The sequence below is a fragment of the Eumetopias jubatus genome, unplaced genomic scaffold (genome assembly GCF_037043125.1).
Source record: "Eumetopias jubatus isolate StellerSeaLion01/CBP00866 unplaced genomic scaffold, mEumJub1_p1.0 scaffold_8, whole genome shotgun sequence".
NCBI classification, from domain to species: Eukaryota; Metazoa; Chordata; class Mammalia; order Carnivora; family Otariidae; genus Eumetopias; species Eumetopias jubatus.
Window position 1 is genome coordinate 125409476 of NW_028274814.1, and position 16003 is coordinate 125425478.

Below are 16003 nucleotides of genomic sequence, written 5' to 3' on the forward strand. Positions count from 1 at the left end.
GTAAAGTACTTAGAACAGTGGCTGGCATATAGTAAGCATTCAGTAAATGCAGCTTTTATATCCAGATTCTGACCACTTCCAGTCTCCCATTCTGGTTCAAGTTGTAATCCCCTTTCTTCTGCACTATCACAGTAGCTCCCTGAGTGATTTTCCTGCTATTACCCTTGTCCCCTTTATAGTTTATTTTCAAAATATCAGCCAAGGTGATATTGGTCCTCTTCAAAGTTAGATCAAGTCACTCTGCTCAGATCCTTTGGTGGCTTTCCATTGAAATCCTCCCTATAAATTCTTACACAAATCCTGTCTACTCCCCACCTTTCCCACACTGCCCCCCAACCCCTCTACTTCTGATTTCCTTTTGTTTTCTCATCCCTGCTCTCTGACCTCCAGCCGAACTGACTTCTTTGTTATTACTTGAACATGCCAGACATACTTCCTGTCTTAGATCATCTGCATTTGTTATCTACTTTCCTAGAATTCTCTTCTCATATATTTACATGGATTACTCATTCATCTTCTTCAAATCTTGGCTCAAAATCATCTTTTCAGTGAGCCTGCTTTGATCACTGTATTTAAAATTGTATCTGCCACTCAAGTCCCTATCTATTTTCCCAGCTGCATTTTTTCCATAGCGCATACCATGTAACATCTTACAGATTTTAATTATTGATTTCTTTATTATGCAGCTCTAGAATGTAAGCTTCATTGTGGCAGGGATTTTTATCCATTTTGTTTACTGCTAACTTTTGTTTTTAGTACTGAGAAACAGTGCCTAGCCTGTGTAGGCATTCTGTAAACATTTGTTGAATGAGTACGTTTTATATATATATGTAGGATGTCTATAGTTTGAAAACCGGAAAGGTAGCTGCTGCAGGGAAATATTTTGTCCCAACCAGTTGAAAGAAATGGAAGTAAATTTTCTTTCCTGTGCTGAGTAACCGCAATATTTTCCTTTGTTAGAGATGTACAGTCTTACTACGTCTTTGTGAGCTCATGGATGATGAAAATGGAATCTATTTTATCTAAAGAGCAGAGAATGGATAAATTTGCTGAAGACCTCACCAATAGATGTAATGTTTTTATACAGGTAGTTGCATCTTCTTACTTAGAATATTTTGGGGGTCATTTCTTTGTTAATCCAATGTATAGAAGTTACACTTTGCAAAAACTGGAAAGGATAGGATATGTTTTTATTTTTAAAAACAAATCGATTTGATTAGGTTTGGATCTGTGTGATTTATTAATTTAGATATTCTAATACGTGCGGTTATAATCCCTTCAAAGCATGACTTTTTTGCTGTATCCATAGGTTTTGATATGTTGCATTTCCATTATCCTTTAGTACAAAATATTTAAGAAATTTTATTGTGATTTCTTTTTCAGTCTGTGGGTTATTTTGAAAGATATTTTTTAATTTCTAAAGATAGGATTTCCTAGTTATTTTTTTATTATCAATATCTAGAAATACTAAGGTAATTTTGGTATTTTGAAATTTGTTGAGATTGGCATTATGGCCCAGCCTATGGTCAACTTTGGTAAACATTTCCTGTATACTTGAAAAGAATATGTAATTTGCATTTGTTGGTTGTAGTGTTCTGTATATGTCAAGTAGGTCATGTTTGTTAATGATTTTGTCTGCATATTGTATCAGTTACGGAGAGAATTGGGTTAGACCCTCTCATTGGCATTGTGGATTTGTCTGTTTATCCTTTGTCAGTTTTTTGTTTTATATATTTCGAGACCAAGTCAGTGCATAATATTCAGGATTGTTATATCTTCCTGGTGAATTGAACCTTTTATCATTATGAAATGTCCCTTTTATCTCCAGTAATGTTCTTTGTCATAGGTCTTGTGTGTGTGATAGTAACATAACTATACCAGTTTTCTTTTAGTTAAGGTCTACATGGTATGTCTTTTTTGATCCTTTTACTTGAAACCTGTTTGGCTCCTTATGTTTGTCTCCTGAAGCAGCATAAATTTTTCCCCAGTCTTACAGTCTTTGTTTTTTCATTATTTTTTTAAAAGATTTTATGTATTTATTTATTTAGAGATAGTGTGCGTGAGTAGGGGGAGGAGCAGAGGGAGAGAAACAAGCAGACTGCACTGAGTGCAGAGCCCGACGTGGGGCTCAGTCTCACAACCCTGAGATCATGACCTGAGCTGAAGCCAAGAGAGTCAGATGCTTAACCAACTGAGTCACCCAGGCACCTCTTTTCATTATTTTTCCTGTCATTGCTGGTGTATTTGGATTTAAAGTAGCACCTGACTAATTGCTTTCTGTTTGTCTCACTTGTTCTGTGTCCCTTTTCTTTTCCTTCCTTCCTTTCTTTTGAATTAGTTTAATCATTTTATTTCTCCCAATATTAGGTTTTTAATTTTATATTCTTTGTTTTCTTGTTACTCTAGAGATTTTTAGATGCATCATTTAACCTTCAACTCCAGAATAAATGAGTAGTTTTATCTCTTTCTAGACAGTGTAAGGATCTTAAGCCACCTTAGTTCTCTTTATCCCCTTCTCACCTCTGCTGCTGTTGTTTATTTTTATTCTCTATATTAAACTTCACAAGGTGGTATTATTGCTGCTGTTGTTTTTATAATCAGGGTCCATTTAGCTTTATCCACATATTTATCTGTTCTGTCCTTCCTGCATCTCCCCATCCTTCTATTTGTGGAATACCTGTTAGTATTTCATTTAAAATGTCTTTCTTATGGTGGATTATCACCACATTTTCTCTGAATATCTTATTTCAACTTCATTTTTGACAGCAGTTTTGCTACATACAGAATTCTGGGTTGGCAGGATCCCTTACCTTCCTCTGCCCTTTGTCATCTTCTGGCTTCTTTTATTTTTATTGAGAAGTCAGCTGCCAGTTTTGTTGCTTTTTTTGGTGAGTCTTTCTCTAACTGCCTGTAAGATTTACTTTTTGGTTTTAGCAATATTATTTTGAGGTACCTAGGTGTAGTTTCCTTTGTGCAGTGCTGCTTGGGATTTGTAGAGCTTCTGGAATTTGTGGAAAATTCTCAGGCATTAACTTTGCAAGTGCTATTTCTGTTTTCTTATATCTCTTGCTCTCTTTCTAATTTTCTCTTCCGCTGTGTCTAATCTACTGTTAAGCTGTCTACTGAATTCTTATTTTACTTTTTAGCTTTTTGTTTCTTATAATTTCCAGTTCTTCTTCTGAATAAATTTTGTTTCATTTCCTTCAACATACTCAGCATAATTATTTTGAAACCCATGTCTAATAATTTCAATATCTGGATATTTCTGTTATCTATTGTTTCTCTGGTTTTTGGATATGTCTTACTGCTTTGTATGCCTGGTTATTTTTTATAATGTATGGCACATTGTATATGAAAAACTGTGGCTATAATTGAAAGATCTGGATATTGTTTTTTTTTCTCCAGAGAGGATTTAATAATCTTTGCTTCTGATGTACAGCTAGTCTAGGACAACTAGCAACCCAGATCACCTCAACCCAGTCATTGATTGAGATGATTTGAAGTGGGACCTAAATCCTATGATGGCTGTTTTTTTGAGTTCACCCTTACTTTTTAGGTAGTTTTTCGGGATCTGAATCCAGAACCTAGGTTTTACAGGACCTCCATCCCTCTTTGCTGGGCCATGAACTCCTATTTTTATCCCCCTTTCCTTTCTGTGAGTTGTTGGAAGATAATGTTTGGCTTCTGAAAAGGCAGCTGCCTCTTAAGGGAAGGCAGCCACAAGTGCCAGGCTCACCTGTCTGGGTTTCTGTCTTCTAGATTTGGGCCTTATATTTCCTTATCTTTGTGGTAGTTCTTTGATGCCTTCTAAGAGATTTAAAAAAATGTTTTGCCCAGATTTGCTCATCATTCTTTGTAGGAGGACTGGTCCAAATTGTTTATTCTGCCATTAACAGAAACAGACCCTAGACCTCTCCCCTCCCCATTTAGATTTTTAAAAGACATTCTTTGTATATATCTTTCACAAATTAATGACCATTTGGGAATGGTGTGATATCAACCCGTGAGTTCTTTCTCCTCCATTACCCCTCAAAAAAGAAACTCCCTTTTTCTCCCTGCCTTCGAGTTACACTTCTGCTGTTCCTTGTTTTTGCTTTTTAACTTTTCGAAGTGTTGCGTTAGGGCCGAGTCTGGTATAATAGTCCTGTAGCTAACAAGGTAAGACTTGGGGCTCTTTCCTGTGTGTATGTGCCAAGCTTTAGTCTTATTGTCTGTCACCTTTCTTAGGATGCTACCTTCTCTCTCATTTGTTATTCTTTAATTTAGCACATCTCTTTATCACAGAGCTATTATTGGTTCAGAGAAACTCTTCCCTCCCACCCACATCGACCATCCCTCCTTTATTGAGTCACTGATGGGAGAGTGCTTTATCTCTCACATGTGGTAGAGGAAAAGAAAGAAGGTTGAGAATCACTACCATATGGCTTCTGCCCAGCTCCTTGGATATATCCACAATGGTATAGTTTAGGTTCATCTCTAAACTGTGCATGTATCTTTTTTTGGTCCTTGATAAACCCAAAGAATCTTTATTATTATGTTTCTATGTGTTTTTTTTAGATCTAAATGAAAATATATCTGAGAGATAAATAATCCTTTTTCTTGTTTTCTTATTCCATCCCATTTCCCTGGGTTTGCTAGCACTCAAAATATTTTTTAAACCTCACAAGACCTGTGTGCTTCCTTTGTGAATGGAAGGGTAGGAGAAAATCTGTTCTTATTGGGCTGGGAGGAGAAAAAGTCTGATTAGGACCAACATAGGGCACATGGTAGCAGATGGACAGCAGTGATTGACCTCGGTGAAAAGGAAAGGGGGAATTGGCTTGGAAGTGAGAAATACTTTTCGGTATGTGTATTGGCCAGAGAACAGCTCTCCTTTTTCAATTCCTAGTGCCTTGGAGTCCTTAGCTTTTGTCTGCAGCAGATAGGAGTCTTTATACTCTTGTCTGGCAGGTGAGATACGGATGAATAGATACCTTCCTGACATTCAGATCATTTCTCTGAAGGGTTTGTTTGTTTGTTTGTTTGTTTTTAATGGGAAGATTCTTTAACTGTGATTATATAGCATAATTTCAACAGCACTAAATTTATGGCATGTAATGGGTTAAATACACTTTTCAGGGTTGCATTGAAACTTCACCATCATGTGTATATTGTATGAGGAAAAGTATTTAAAAATCTTAAGAGCAGACTTTAAAATGAACTTTACAAACAATAGTTACTGGCAAGTTGAGGAATAATTACTGTTACATAGAGAATGAAATGTTGAAGAAATGAAACTTTTTCTTGTGATTATAATCAGTGTTATTTTTGTATAGGGCTTCTTATATGCATACAGTATTAGTACCATTATTAAAACCACAATGAATCTCTACATGTCGGTGCAAAAGCCAATGACCAAAACCTCAGTTAAGGCATTATGCAGGCTTGTTGAACTTCTCAAGGTAGGTTTAAAATTATTTTACTTGACATTATAATTGAGAATTGACCTGTGCTTAAATTAAGGTGGTCTTGTAATATTTGACTTCTTGTTTATGAGAATAAAAAATTCTGAGAAAGTGTACTTTTCTCTCAGTTGGCTAAAGAAACTAGCCATCGAAAGAAATTTCTGAGTAACTTTTTATGAATGGCCAATATATTTAAACTTTGTTAAAAATTAGCATATAGTTTTGATTTGAATTTCCCTGATGGCTAATGATGAACATTTTTTCATGTGTCTGTTAGCCATTTGTATGTCTTCTTTTGAGAAGTGTCTGTTCCTGTCTTCTACCCATTTTTTGACTTGATTATTTGTTTTTTTTGGGTGTTGAGTTTGAGAAGTTCTTTACAGATCTTGGAAATCAGCACTTTGTCTGTAGTGTTATTTGCGAATATCTTCTCCCATTCTGTGGGTTGCCTCTTTGTTTTGTTGACTGTTTCCTTTGCTGTGCAGAAGCTTTTTATCTTGATGAAGTCCCAAAAGTCATTTTTGCTTTTGTTTCACTAGCCTTTGGAGATGTATCTTGAAAGAAGTTGCTGTGGCCGATGTCGAAGAGGTTACTGCCTATGTTCTCCTCTAGGATTTTGATGGATTCCTGTCTCACATTGAGGTCTTTCATCCATTTTGAGTTTATCTTTGTGTATGGTGTTAGAGAATGGTTGAGTTTAGCCATCAGGGAAATTCAAATCAAAACCGCATTGAGATACCACCTTACACCAGTTAGAATGGCAAAAATTGACAAGGCAAGAGACAACAAATGTTGGAGAGGTTGTGGAGAAGGGGAACCCTCTTACACTGTTGGTGGGAATATAAGTTGGTACAGCCACTTTGGAAAACAGTGTGGAGGTGCCTCAAAAACTTAAAAATAGAGCTACCCTATGACCCAGTAATTGCACTCCTGGGTATTTACCCCAAAGACACAGATGTAGTGAAAAGAAGGTCCACATGCACCCCAATGTTCATAGCAGCAATGTCCATAATAGCCAAACTGTGGAAAGAGCCGAGATGCCCTTCAACAGATGAATGGATAAAGAAGATGTGGTCCATATATACAATGGAATATTCCTCAGCCATCAGAAAGGATGAATACCCAACTTTTACATCAACATGGATGGGACTGGAGGAGATGATGCTAAGGGAAAGAAGTCAAGCAGAGAAAGTCAATTATCATACGGTTTCACTTATTTGTGGAACATAAGGAAGAGCATGGAGGACATTAGGAGAAGGAAGGGAGAAATGAAGGGGGGGATATCGGAGGGAGAGATGAACCATGAGAGACTCTGGACTCTGAGAAACAAACTGAGGGTTCTAGAGGGGAGGGGGGTGGGGGATGGGTTAGCCTGGTGATGGGTATCAAGGAGGGCATGTACTGCATGGAGCACTGGGTGTTATACGAAAACAATGAATCATGGATCACTACATCAAAAACAAATGATGTATTGTATGGTGACTAACATAACATAATAAAATAAAATTTTAAAAATTAGCATATAGTGAAAGAGAGAAAAAGGAAAATGAAAAGGTTAGCTTAAGTATTAGTAAAGCTTTAGTCATGGAAGTTGAAAGCATGTTGCCTGAATTATAAAGGAGTATGATCTGGCACAAAAATTGACACATAAATCAGTAGAACAAAATGGGGACCCCAGAAATAAACTCACAATTATATGGTCAATTATGACAAAGGAGGCAAGAATATACAGTGGGGAAACAGTCTCTTTAATAAATGGTGCTGGGAAAATGGGACAGCTACATGTAAAGAACAAAACTGGACCACTTTCTGATGTCATACACAAAAATAAACTCAAACTGGATTAAAGACCTAAATATGAGACCTGAAACCATAAAAATCCTAGAAGAGAGTACAGGCGGTAATTTCTCTGACATCAACCATAACATTTTTCTAGATATGTCTCCGAAGGCAAGGGACACAAAAGCAAAAATAAACTCTTGGTACTATATCAAAATAAAAAGCTTTTGTACAACAAAGGAAACCATCAACAAAACAAAAAAACAACTGAATGGTTGAAGATATTTGCAAATGATACATCCAATATGGGGTTAATATCCAAAATATATAAAGAACTTAAACAACTCAACACCAAAAAAAAAAAAAACCGCAATTAAAACATGGGCAGAGGACCTGAGGAGACATTTCTCCTAAGAAGACATACAGATGGCCAACAGACACTTGAAAAGATCTTCAACATCACTTGTCAGGAAAATGCAAATCAAAACAACGAGATATCCCCTTACACCAGTTAGAATGGCTAATATTAAAATGACAAGAAATAACAAGTGTTGGTGAGGATGTGGAGAAAAAGGAACCCTCATGCATTGTTGGTGGGGATGTAAATTGGTACAGCCACTGTGGAAAATATTATGGAGATTCCTCAAAAAGTTAAAAATATAAATACCACATGATCTAGTAATTCCACAACTGGATATTTACCCAAAGAAACTGAAAACACTAATTTGAAAAGATAATATGCCCCCCCGTGTTTATTGCAGCATTATTTACAATAGCCAAGATATGGAAACAACCTAAATGTCCATTAGTAGACAAATGGATAAAGAAAATGTTGTTATATATGTAATAGAACATTACACAGCCATAAAACAGGATGAGATTGTGCCATTTGAGACAACATGGATGGACCTAGAGAGCATTATGCTAAGTGAAATAAGTCAGATGGAAGGATAAATACCATATAATTCCATTCATAAGTGGAATGTAAAAACAACAACAAATTAATAAACAGAAATCAGAATCAGACCTATAAATATAGGAAACTGATGATTGCTGGCAGGGTGGGGGCTATGGAGGGTTGGGTAAAATGGGTGAAGGGGTGAGGGCGGTACAGGCTTCCAGTTATGGAATGAGTAAGTCATGGGAATGAAAGGCGCAGCGTAAGGAATACAGTCAGTGATACTGAAATAGAAATGTAATGGGGCAGTTGGTAGCTACACTTGTGGTGAACATAGCATAATGTATAAACTTGTCAAATTGCTAGGTTATACACCTGAAACTAATGTAACATTGTGTTATCAACTATACTAAAAGATCCATTTTATAGTGTTCACATGCACACGAGGCTAGTCAACATGAGGCTAATTATTTTGTAATTCAGAGAAAGTGCTGCAATGTTGTGATTTGAATACTTATGGAAATATAAAATGTTTCTTAGCATACTCTATATAAATAAATAAAACCCCTTGTGGGCAGGAGAACCCACTTAACCTTTTGTAAAAATTGAAATTAAAAATTTTCTAGCTAATTTCTGCTAATGCCTTTAGATTTGCTTAGGAAATAAAAATTTGGGGGGATTTTTAGCCTTTTTTTAAGATATATTTCTTATGAACTATCAATAAAATATATGTGTATTTATGCATACATATTTAATAAACATAATTTTAAAAAATAATAGACACTTAAAAACACACCATCCCATTTAAGAAGTGCTAATATTTTCACAAACACCCTTATCCCGTTCCCTCAGAGGAAACCATTGTCTTGAATTTTACGCTTACCATTCCCTCATTTTTCTTTTTAGTTTACCGGATATGGATGAATCTATAAACCATTGTTTAGTTATATATGTTCTTGAAGTTTATATTAATGAAGTAATACTTCGTGTATTTTTGACTTGCTTTTTTTTTAAACTCAGAATTTTGTATTTGAACATGTTGGGATGAATAGCTGTCCTTCATTCATTTTCATTGCTGTGTTGCTTTCCTGTGGATGGACCTTTGAGAGGTTTCCAGTTGTTGCTATTATAAACAAAGTTGCTGTTCTTGCATGTTTCTTGGTGTAATTGCCTAAGAGTTTTTCTGAGGTGTTATGTGTCTACTGGTAGATTGCTGGGTTGTGTGTTCTGTACATGTTCAGCTTTTCAAGAGGATGCCAAATTGTTACCTACCATTGTTCTGTCAGTCATTTTACATACCTCCCCAATGGACTAGACTTCCCATGGTTCCCTAACTGGCCAACATTGGTATTATCTGGCTTTCTTTTTCTTTTTTTGGTGGGAGGTAAATGATTTTGTGTGTAGTGTTTATTTCCCTGATTGTTGGTTGATGGTGTCTTTTTTAAGTGTTTATTAACTGTTTTTTGTGAAAAATGAGTTCTTTTGTTCAGTTGTCTATTAAATTATTTGCCATTAAAAATGTTCCATTATTTATTCTGAGTACTAAACCCTTGTGTATGGCAAATATTTTCTCATACTTTGGCTTGCCTTTTTTTTTAAATAGTGGCTTTTGATGAACAGAAATTCTTAAATTTTAATGTAGTTGAATTTACCAATCTTATCCTATATCACAGTGCTTTTGGATCTCATTTACAAATTCCTTACCTAACCCAAGGTCCTCAAGATAGTCTATAATTTGCCTAAAAGTTTTAAGTTGATTTTCACAACATTACTTATGGTTCTTTTTAGGCAATAGAGCATATGTTCTACAGAAGAAGCATGGTTGTGGCTGATTCAGTCTCACATATAACACAGCACCTTCAACATCAGGCTCTTAATTCTATTTCTGTGGCCAAGGTATGAAGTTTATTATGTATTCAGCATAATTATCTTTTCAGTTTGCTCTTCTGTTGTTTTATATGTGTTTTTTTAGTTTAGTCTGTTTACTCCATACCTTCAAGTATAATAATTCTTGGTCCCTTTTCTCCATGGCATTTTATGATTGTTATTTAGAGCGATCAGGGTTATCTTAACTCTGAACTTACAGCATGGAATACATTAACACTCCTCTATTTAAAAATGACATTTTGTGGCTCAAGTCTGTTAAGTGTTTGTCTTCGGCTCAGGTCATGATCCCAGGGTCCTGGGATCGAGCCCTGCATTGGGCTTCAGCGGGGAGTCTACTTCTCCCTCTCCCTCTACTGCTCACCCTGCTTGCGCTCTCTCTCTCTCAAGTAAATAAATAAAATCTTTTTTAAAAAATGACATTGTGTGTAGTTTTAAAATATACCTCTTCTTTAAAGAAATAATTTCCTTATTAAATTAATATAGAAATTTTAGAATGTGGCCTCTGCTGTTATCTTGAACTGCCTCTCAAAAAGCCTAATTTGGAAATTTAAAAACATGCTTAATACATTTGCTGTCCCTGACAGCATTAAATGGTAATGTTATAGAAGTAAAGCACATAACATCAGAAAAAGCTGAACAGGGAAAGCATTTGTCTAAGTTCTCTTAAATTGAATCGTGGAAAAGATTACCCTGAAATTTTTCTTCTGAGTCTTTTGTTATTGATTCAAGAATAAAACTGTTATTTCTTGTTTTTTCTCCTTTTATCTTTTAGAAAAGAGTAATTTCTGACAAAAAATATAGCGAACAGCGTCTTGATGTGCTCTCTGCTCTAGTTTTGGCTGAAAACACTCTAAATGGACCAAGCACAAGGCAACGACGACTTATTGTTTCTCTGGCTCTAAGTGTTGGCACACAAATGGTAAGTGTATTGCTATTATGGAGGGAGAATGAGATCTGAGATTTCACATTTTACTTGTTATTGACCTAAGAAATCTGTCGTTACTTTGCAACCTCTCTGTCATTCTTTCCCCTTCCTGGAAGAAAACATTTAAAGATGAAGAACTCTTTCCACTGCAAGTAGTCATGAAAAAGCTGGATCTTATCAGTGAGCTTAGAGAAAGGTAAGTAGGGATATGTAATGATACTCAAAAGGTAAGGTAATAGAAACATCAGTTTTCTGTTTAGCATAGCAAGAGAAGAAATATAACCTAGATAGACCATTAGTTCCTCCTTGTCACTCCTTTAGCATGACCAAAATGAGACTGTGACTAGGGATCATATTTCTTTAGTTTTGTTTCTACAGTAAGGAGGTAGCTTCTGGAAGAACTCCTGTGAGAATGTGATGCCACCCCTAGAGCATCTGCTAGACCCTGATGCCTATTGTGATTACTGTCATTGTCCACTAGCATAGTGGACTTTTAAAATTGCTGCTTTGTAACAAGGTTTCATCTCTTTGTGAGAGACTTAGAGAGTCATGTCAAATGTCACATTCTGTAATTTTATTTTGATACATGAATTGGAATTCACTTAAATGAAATAGTTTTTGGAAGCCCCTTGTGCCTTTATTATTTTCTTTTTATTGAGGAAGTAATACATTTCTTGAAGGGAAAATGGGTCTTCTGAATTTTGATTCCCAGGTGAATTAAGGTTACAGCACAGTTTTCATTTAAAGCTTAATGTTTGAAACTTTAACGTTTTAACTCATTTAAAACTTAACTATTTTTTGTTCTGAGAACTTGAGACTTCTGTAGTTAGTAGCATTTAACTTTCTATCTTTGGAAGAAATAATGAGCCTGCTTCATTATAAGATACTTAATGATCATTTTTTAGCCACAGAATGGTGTGAAATGGTCACTTGGCAAAGATTATAGACAGGTCAAGTGTAACTGGATTTCTGATTTTGTTTTTTTCGTCACATTTTTTTAAAAGGTTCTGTTTTTCAACTTTGAGACAGTTAAAATGATGCTTGTGATACAAGTATTATAAGTTCAGTCATACCAAATAATATTGAAAATTTTAACTTTAAAAGGTATATCATTTTTCAAGTATGCTTTAGAACTAAAGTATATATGCAAAATTCTGACAATATCAGATATTGGAGTGTTTTGTTATCCTTGTTCAATCTGAAAAATACTTATCTTTTGGCTTTTCTGTACTAATTTTGGGTTATGTGATACAGAGAATAAAAAATGGGTAAGACTGAGCTCTTACCATTATGGTATAGAATGTTGTTCCTTTCATTATTTTTGGGATGGGGGGTACTTCAGTTTTGCTACCACTAATTACTACTTTACATTGTAGAGTCCAAACACAATGTGACTGTTGCTTTTTATACTGGCATCGAGCTGTCTTCCCAATTTATTTAGATGATGTATATGAAAATGCTGTTGATGCAGCCAGATTACATGTAAGTGAAGAATAATGTAAAAAATAATCCATCATTTTTAGTCACCATACAAACCATTCTAATTAGTTTTAAATACAATCATTTGACTTAATAAATCATTTTAAAATTGACTGCTAATGTTTTTATAATGCTGTGCATATTTAATAAGCAGTTAGTTTAAATTTGATATTAATGTTAATTAACTTTTTTACTCATATTCCTGATCATTCTCATTTCACTTGATTTTGGTTTATGTCACAGTAGTCTGACATTTACTTGTCAGCAAGGTCTGTGTTACTCAGATCTGTTTCCTTACGGAAATAAGTATTTGAATGCTCAAGACAAGAAAGGATAAGTAAATGTGAATTTTTTTTGACTTAAAGTATTTGCTTTAGAGAATAAAATCTGGCTCTTCTTATTTAGGAAAGTAAGACAGACATGTTAAAAAAAACTCTTCAAATTGAGATTTTGTCTTAAAAGATAATTAACCTTTGTGATAGTCCTTTTCTTTTTTTTCCCTTTGTGATATTTCTTAATTAGAGCTCTAGTTTTTCGAAATTCATGAACATTCTAATTTTCTTCTTAGTACATGTTCAGTGCTTTACGGGACTGTGTACCTGCTATGATGCATGCAAGGCATTTAGAGTCCTATGAAATACTTCTGGATTGCTATGACAAAGAAATTATGGAAATTTTAAATGAGGTAATATATTCGAGATTGCATTCCAAATACATGTTTTAAGCTTTTCAATGTTTGGAAAAACTTTCTGGATTGAAGCAGGCTTTCATTTACATATATGTTATATACTCATATTCATATGTTATAAATTTATGAATTACTGTCTAGAAAAAAGGATTTCTTTTTAGTTATACTATCACTATTGTGCTAAATTGGTTTTTAATTCCTAATTTTTTTAAAAATATTTTTATGTATTTATTTGAGAGAGAGCACGCACAAGCAGGGGTTGGAGAGGGACAAGCAGACTCCACACTGAGTGTGGAGCCCAAGGCAGGATTCAATCTCAAGACCCTGAGACCACCACCAGAGCCAAAATCGAGAGTCGATGCTCAACTGACAGCCACCTAGGTGCCCCTAATTCCCATTTTTTATATAGAAATTCAGACTAGGAATTTGGAAAATTTTTTTCACCTTAGTAAATAGTAGATTTGAATTTAAAGTTCTGTTTATTAGAAGACTGCAAATGCAAAATTGGTTTGAAAATTGAGTGCTGCTAATGGTAGTGCAGTTATTGCAACTTAACTACTGATATTTTATTGAATTATTTGGAGCGTCACTGACTAAAATTTTCTGTTTATTTAAATTTTCTAAATTTAAAGTTTACTTGTGTAACAAATAATTTAAATGCAGTGTAGTATATACCTTCTTGTTTTAATGGAATGCATATTATAAACACTGATATCTTTAAATTTTCGTCTAGCAATGTTATATGGAGGGAGAGATTAAAAATGAGTAAACTTCACAATATAAATGATATTCAGGTTTGATAAAATTGTGAAAAATTTTATATAATTTCTTGTATTAGCTTTTCTTATTTAAAAATAACATACATGTCTGGCCAGTATTTAGAACTTAATGGTAGACCAGAGAAGATGATTAATTTCATTAGTGTAATGAATTTTGTGATTTTTTAAAAAAAATTATTATAACGAAGCTTTTTTTTTAAAGATTTTATTTATTTATTAGAGATCACGCTTGGTGGGAGGGGCAGATGGAAAGTGAGAGAGAGGATCCCAAGCAGACTCCCTGCTGAGCATGGAGCCCAACATGGCACTTGATCCCATGACCCCAAGATCATGACCCAAGCCAAAATCAAGAGTCAGATGCCCAACTGACTGAGCCACCCAGGCACCCCTATATGGAAGCTTTTTAAAAATTTCTTCTCTTGGGGCGCCTGGGTGGCTCAGTCATTAAGCCTCTGCCTTCAGCTCAGGTCATGATCCCGGGGTCCTGGGATCAAGTCCCGCATTGGGCTCCCTGCTTGGCGGGAAGCCTGCTTCTCCCTCTCCCACTCCCCCTGCTTGTGTTCCCTCTCTCACTGTGTCTCTCTGTCAAACAAATAAATAAAATCTTTAAAAAAAAAAAAATTTCTTACTAATTCTCAGGACCTTTCCTTCTTAGTTACTGGTTTCCATAAATGTTATACTTTATATTGTTTATTCATGTTCCTTGTAATGAACTCATCAGGCATTAGCTTTTGAAGTTCTTTTCAAGGGTTTTAAGTATTAATGAAAATACAGATTTAGAATTTAACTGCTCCCTGGTCAAAAAATCATCGGTTTAGTTTATTTTGTTTTAAAGATTTTTATTTATTAGTCAGAGAGAGAGCACAAGCAGGGGGAGTTTTAGGCAGAGAAAGAAGCTATGGTAAAATTAAGATACCAATTCTTTGTGCATAGCATTTACTGGACAAATTATGCAAGGAAATAGAGAAGGATCTGCGACTTTCTGTGCACACTCATTTAAAACTGGATGACCGAAACCCTTTCAAAGTTGGCATGAAAGACCTGGCCCTTTTTTTCTCTTTGAATCCAATTCGATTTTTCAATCGTTTCATTGACATTCGAGGTGAGTGTTCTGCTTTCCTTCTTAAAGTCATATTCTGTATCTGTTTGCCCTTAACTATTAACAAATAAATAAAAACAAAACTTTGAGGGTATTTTTGTATTATTCATTTATTCTTTAATTCCTTTTTGTTTCGTCATTTTTATTTTCCTGGTACCTTATTTTAAAGGAAGAAATTTAATGTTCAAAGACAAGTTGTTTGCAAAAAGTTTCATTTCTCTTTTCTACTTTTCATGAATCAAAAAGTTTATTTTTTATTTTTTTTTTGTAGCTTATGTAACTCACTACCTAGACAAGACCTTCTACAATCTAACAACAGTGGCTCTTCATGACTGGGCCACTTACAGCGAAATGAGAAATTTAGCTACCCAGCGTTATGGCTTGGTTATGACCGAGGCTCATCTTCCTAGTCAGACTTTGGAACAGGTATAGTATAAAGTGTTTTTAGCATAGTGTGTTTATAACATGACAGTGTTTCTCTAAGCATTCTTTTTTTTTCTTTTTACTTTATTTAGCATGTGTTTATATCTCAAAATATTTGCTATAAAAACTACATGCTTGACAAGAATAAAAAATTAGATGGTGCTAATTTGCTTTATGAATAATTTACCACAGGCTTCTTGTTTACCCTCTGCCTTTTGTTGAACATCTGAAATCTGCATAGATTTAGATACAGTGTTTCCGAAACATGGGGATTGTGAGGTGACTTGTGCAGTATTGTAAAAAGTTTAGTCAAGATAACAGTTAAGGATTTTAAACCTAGATATAACATAGGCTTTAATGTCTTAGGAAAAAAATGGTTAAATGTATATGATTATAAATATATTCTTAAAATGAGCACTTACAAGCATTTGGCTTTGCTAATTCAGTGAGCTAATTTACAATATGGTAGTATCTCATGAGTGCAAAAGTTAAAAGTTTTCAGTTAATTTGCATGTATTTTTTATAAGAAAAACCAAAAATAATATTTATCAAAAAACATTTATTCAGTTCCAGAATTTGAGGATCATAATTTTTCCTCCATC

General features: G+C 34.7%; 1 protein-coding gene across 3 annotated transcripts in view; it reads left to right on the top strand.

Annotated features, from left to right (window-relative positions):
• The window catches only part of WASHC4 (WASH complex subunit 4), a 69814-nt gene that overhangs the window by 20287 nt on the left and 33524 nt on the right, over nt 1-16003 (top strand). For all 3 annotated transcript variants that reach the window (XM_028121591.2, XM_028121592.2, XM_028121590.2), the window contains exons 14-22: nt 961-1087; nt 5316-5441; nt 9910-10017; nt 10781-10927; nt 11050-11129; nt 12310-12415; nt 12981-13097; nt 14813-14981; nt 15250-15404. In XM_028121591.2, the coding sequence (XP_027977392.1) occupies nt 961-1087; nt 5316-5441; nt 9910-10017; nt 10781-10927; nt 11050-11129; nt 12310-12415; nt 12981-13097; nt 14813-14981; nt 15250-15404 (1135 nt within the window). The remainder of the gene's footprint in view (nt 1-960; nt 1088-5315; nt 5442-9909; nt 10018-10780; nt 10928-11049; nt 11130-12309; nt 12416-12980; nt 13098-14812; nt 14982-15249; nt 15405-16003) is intronic.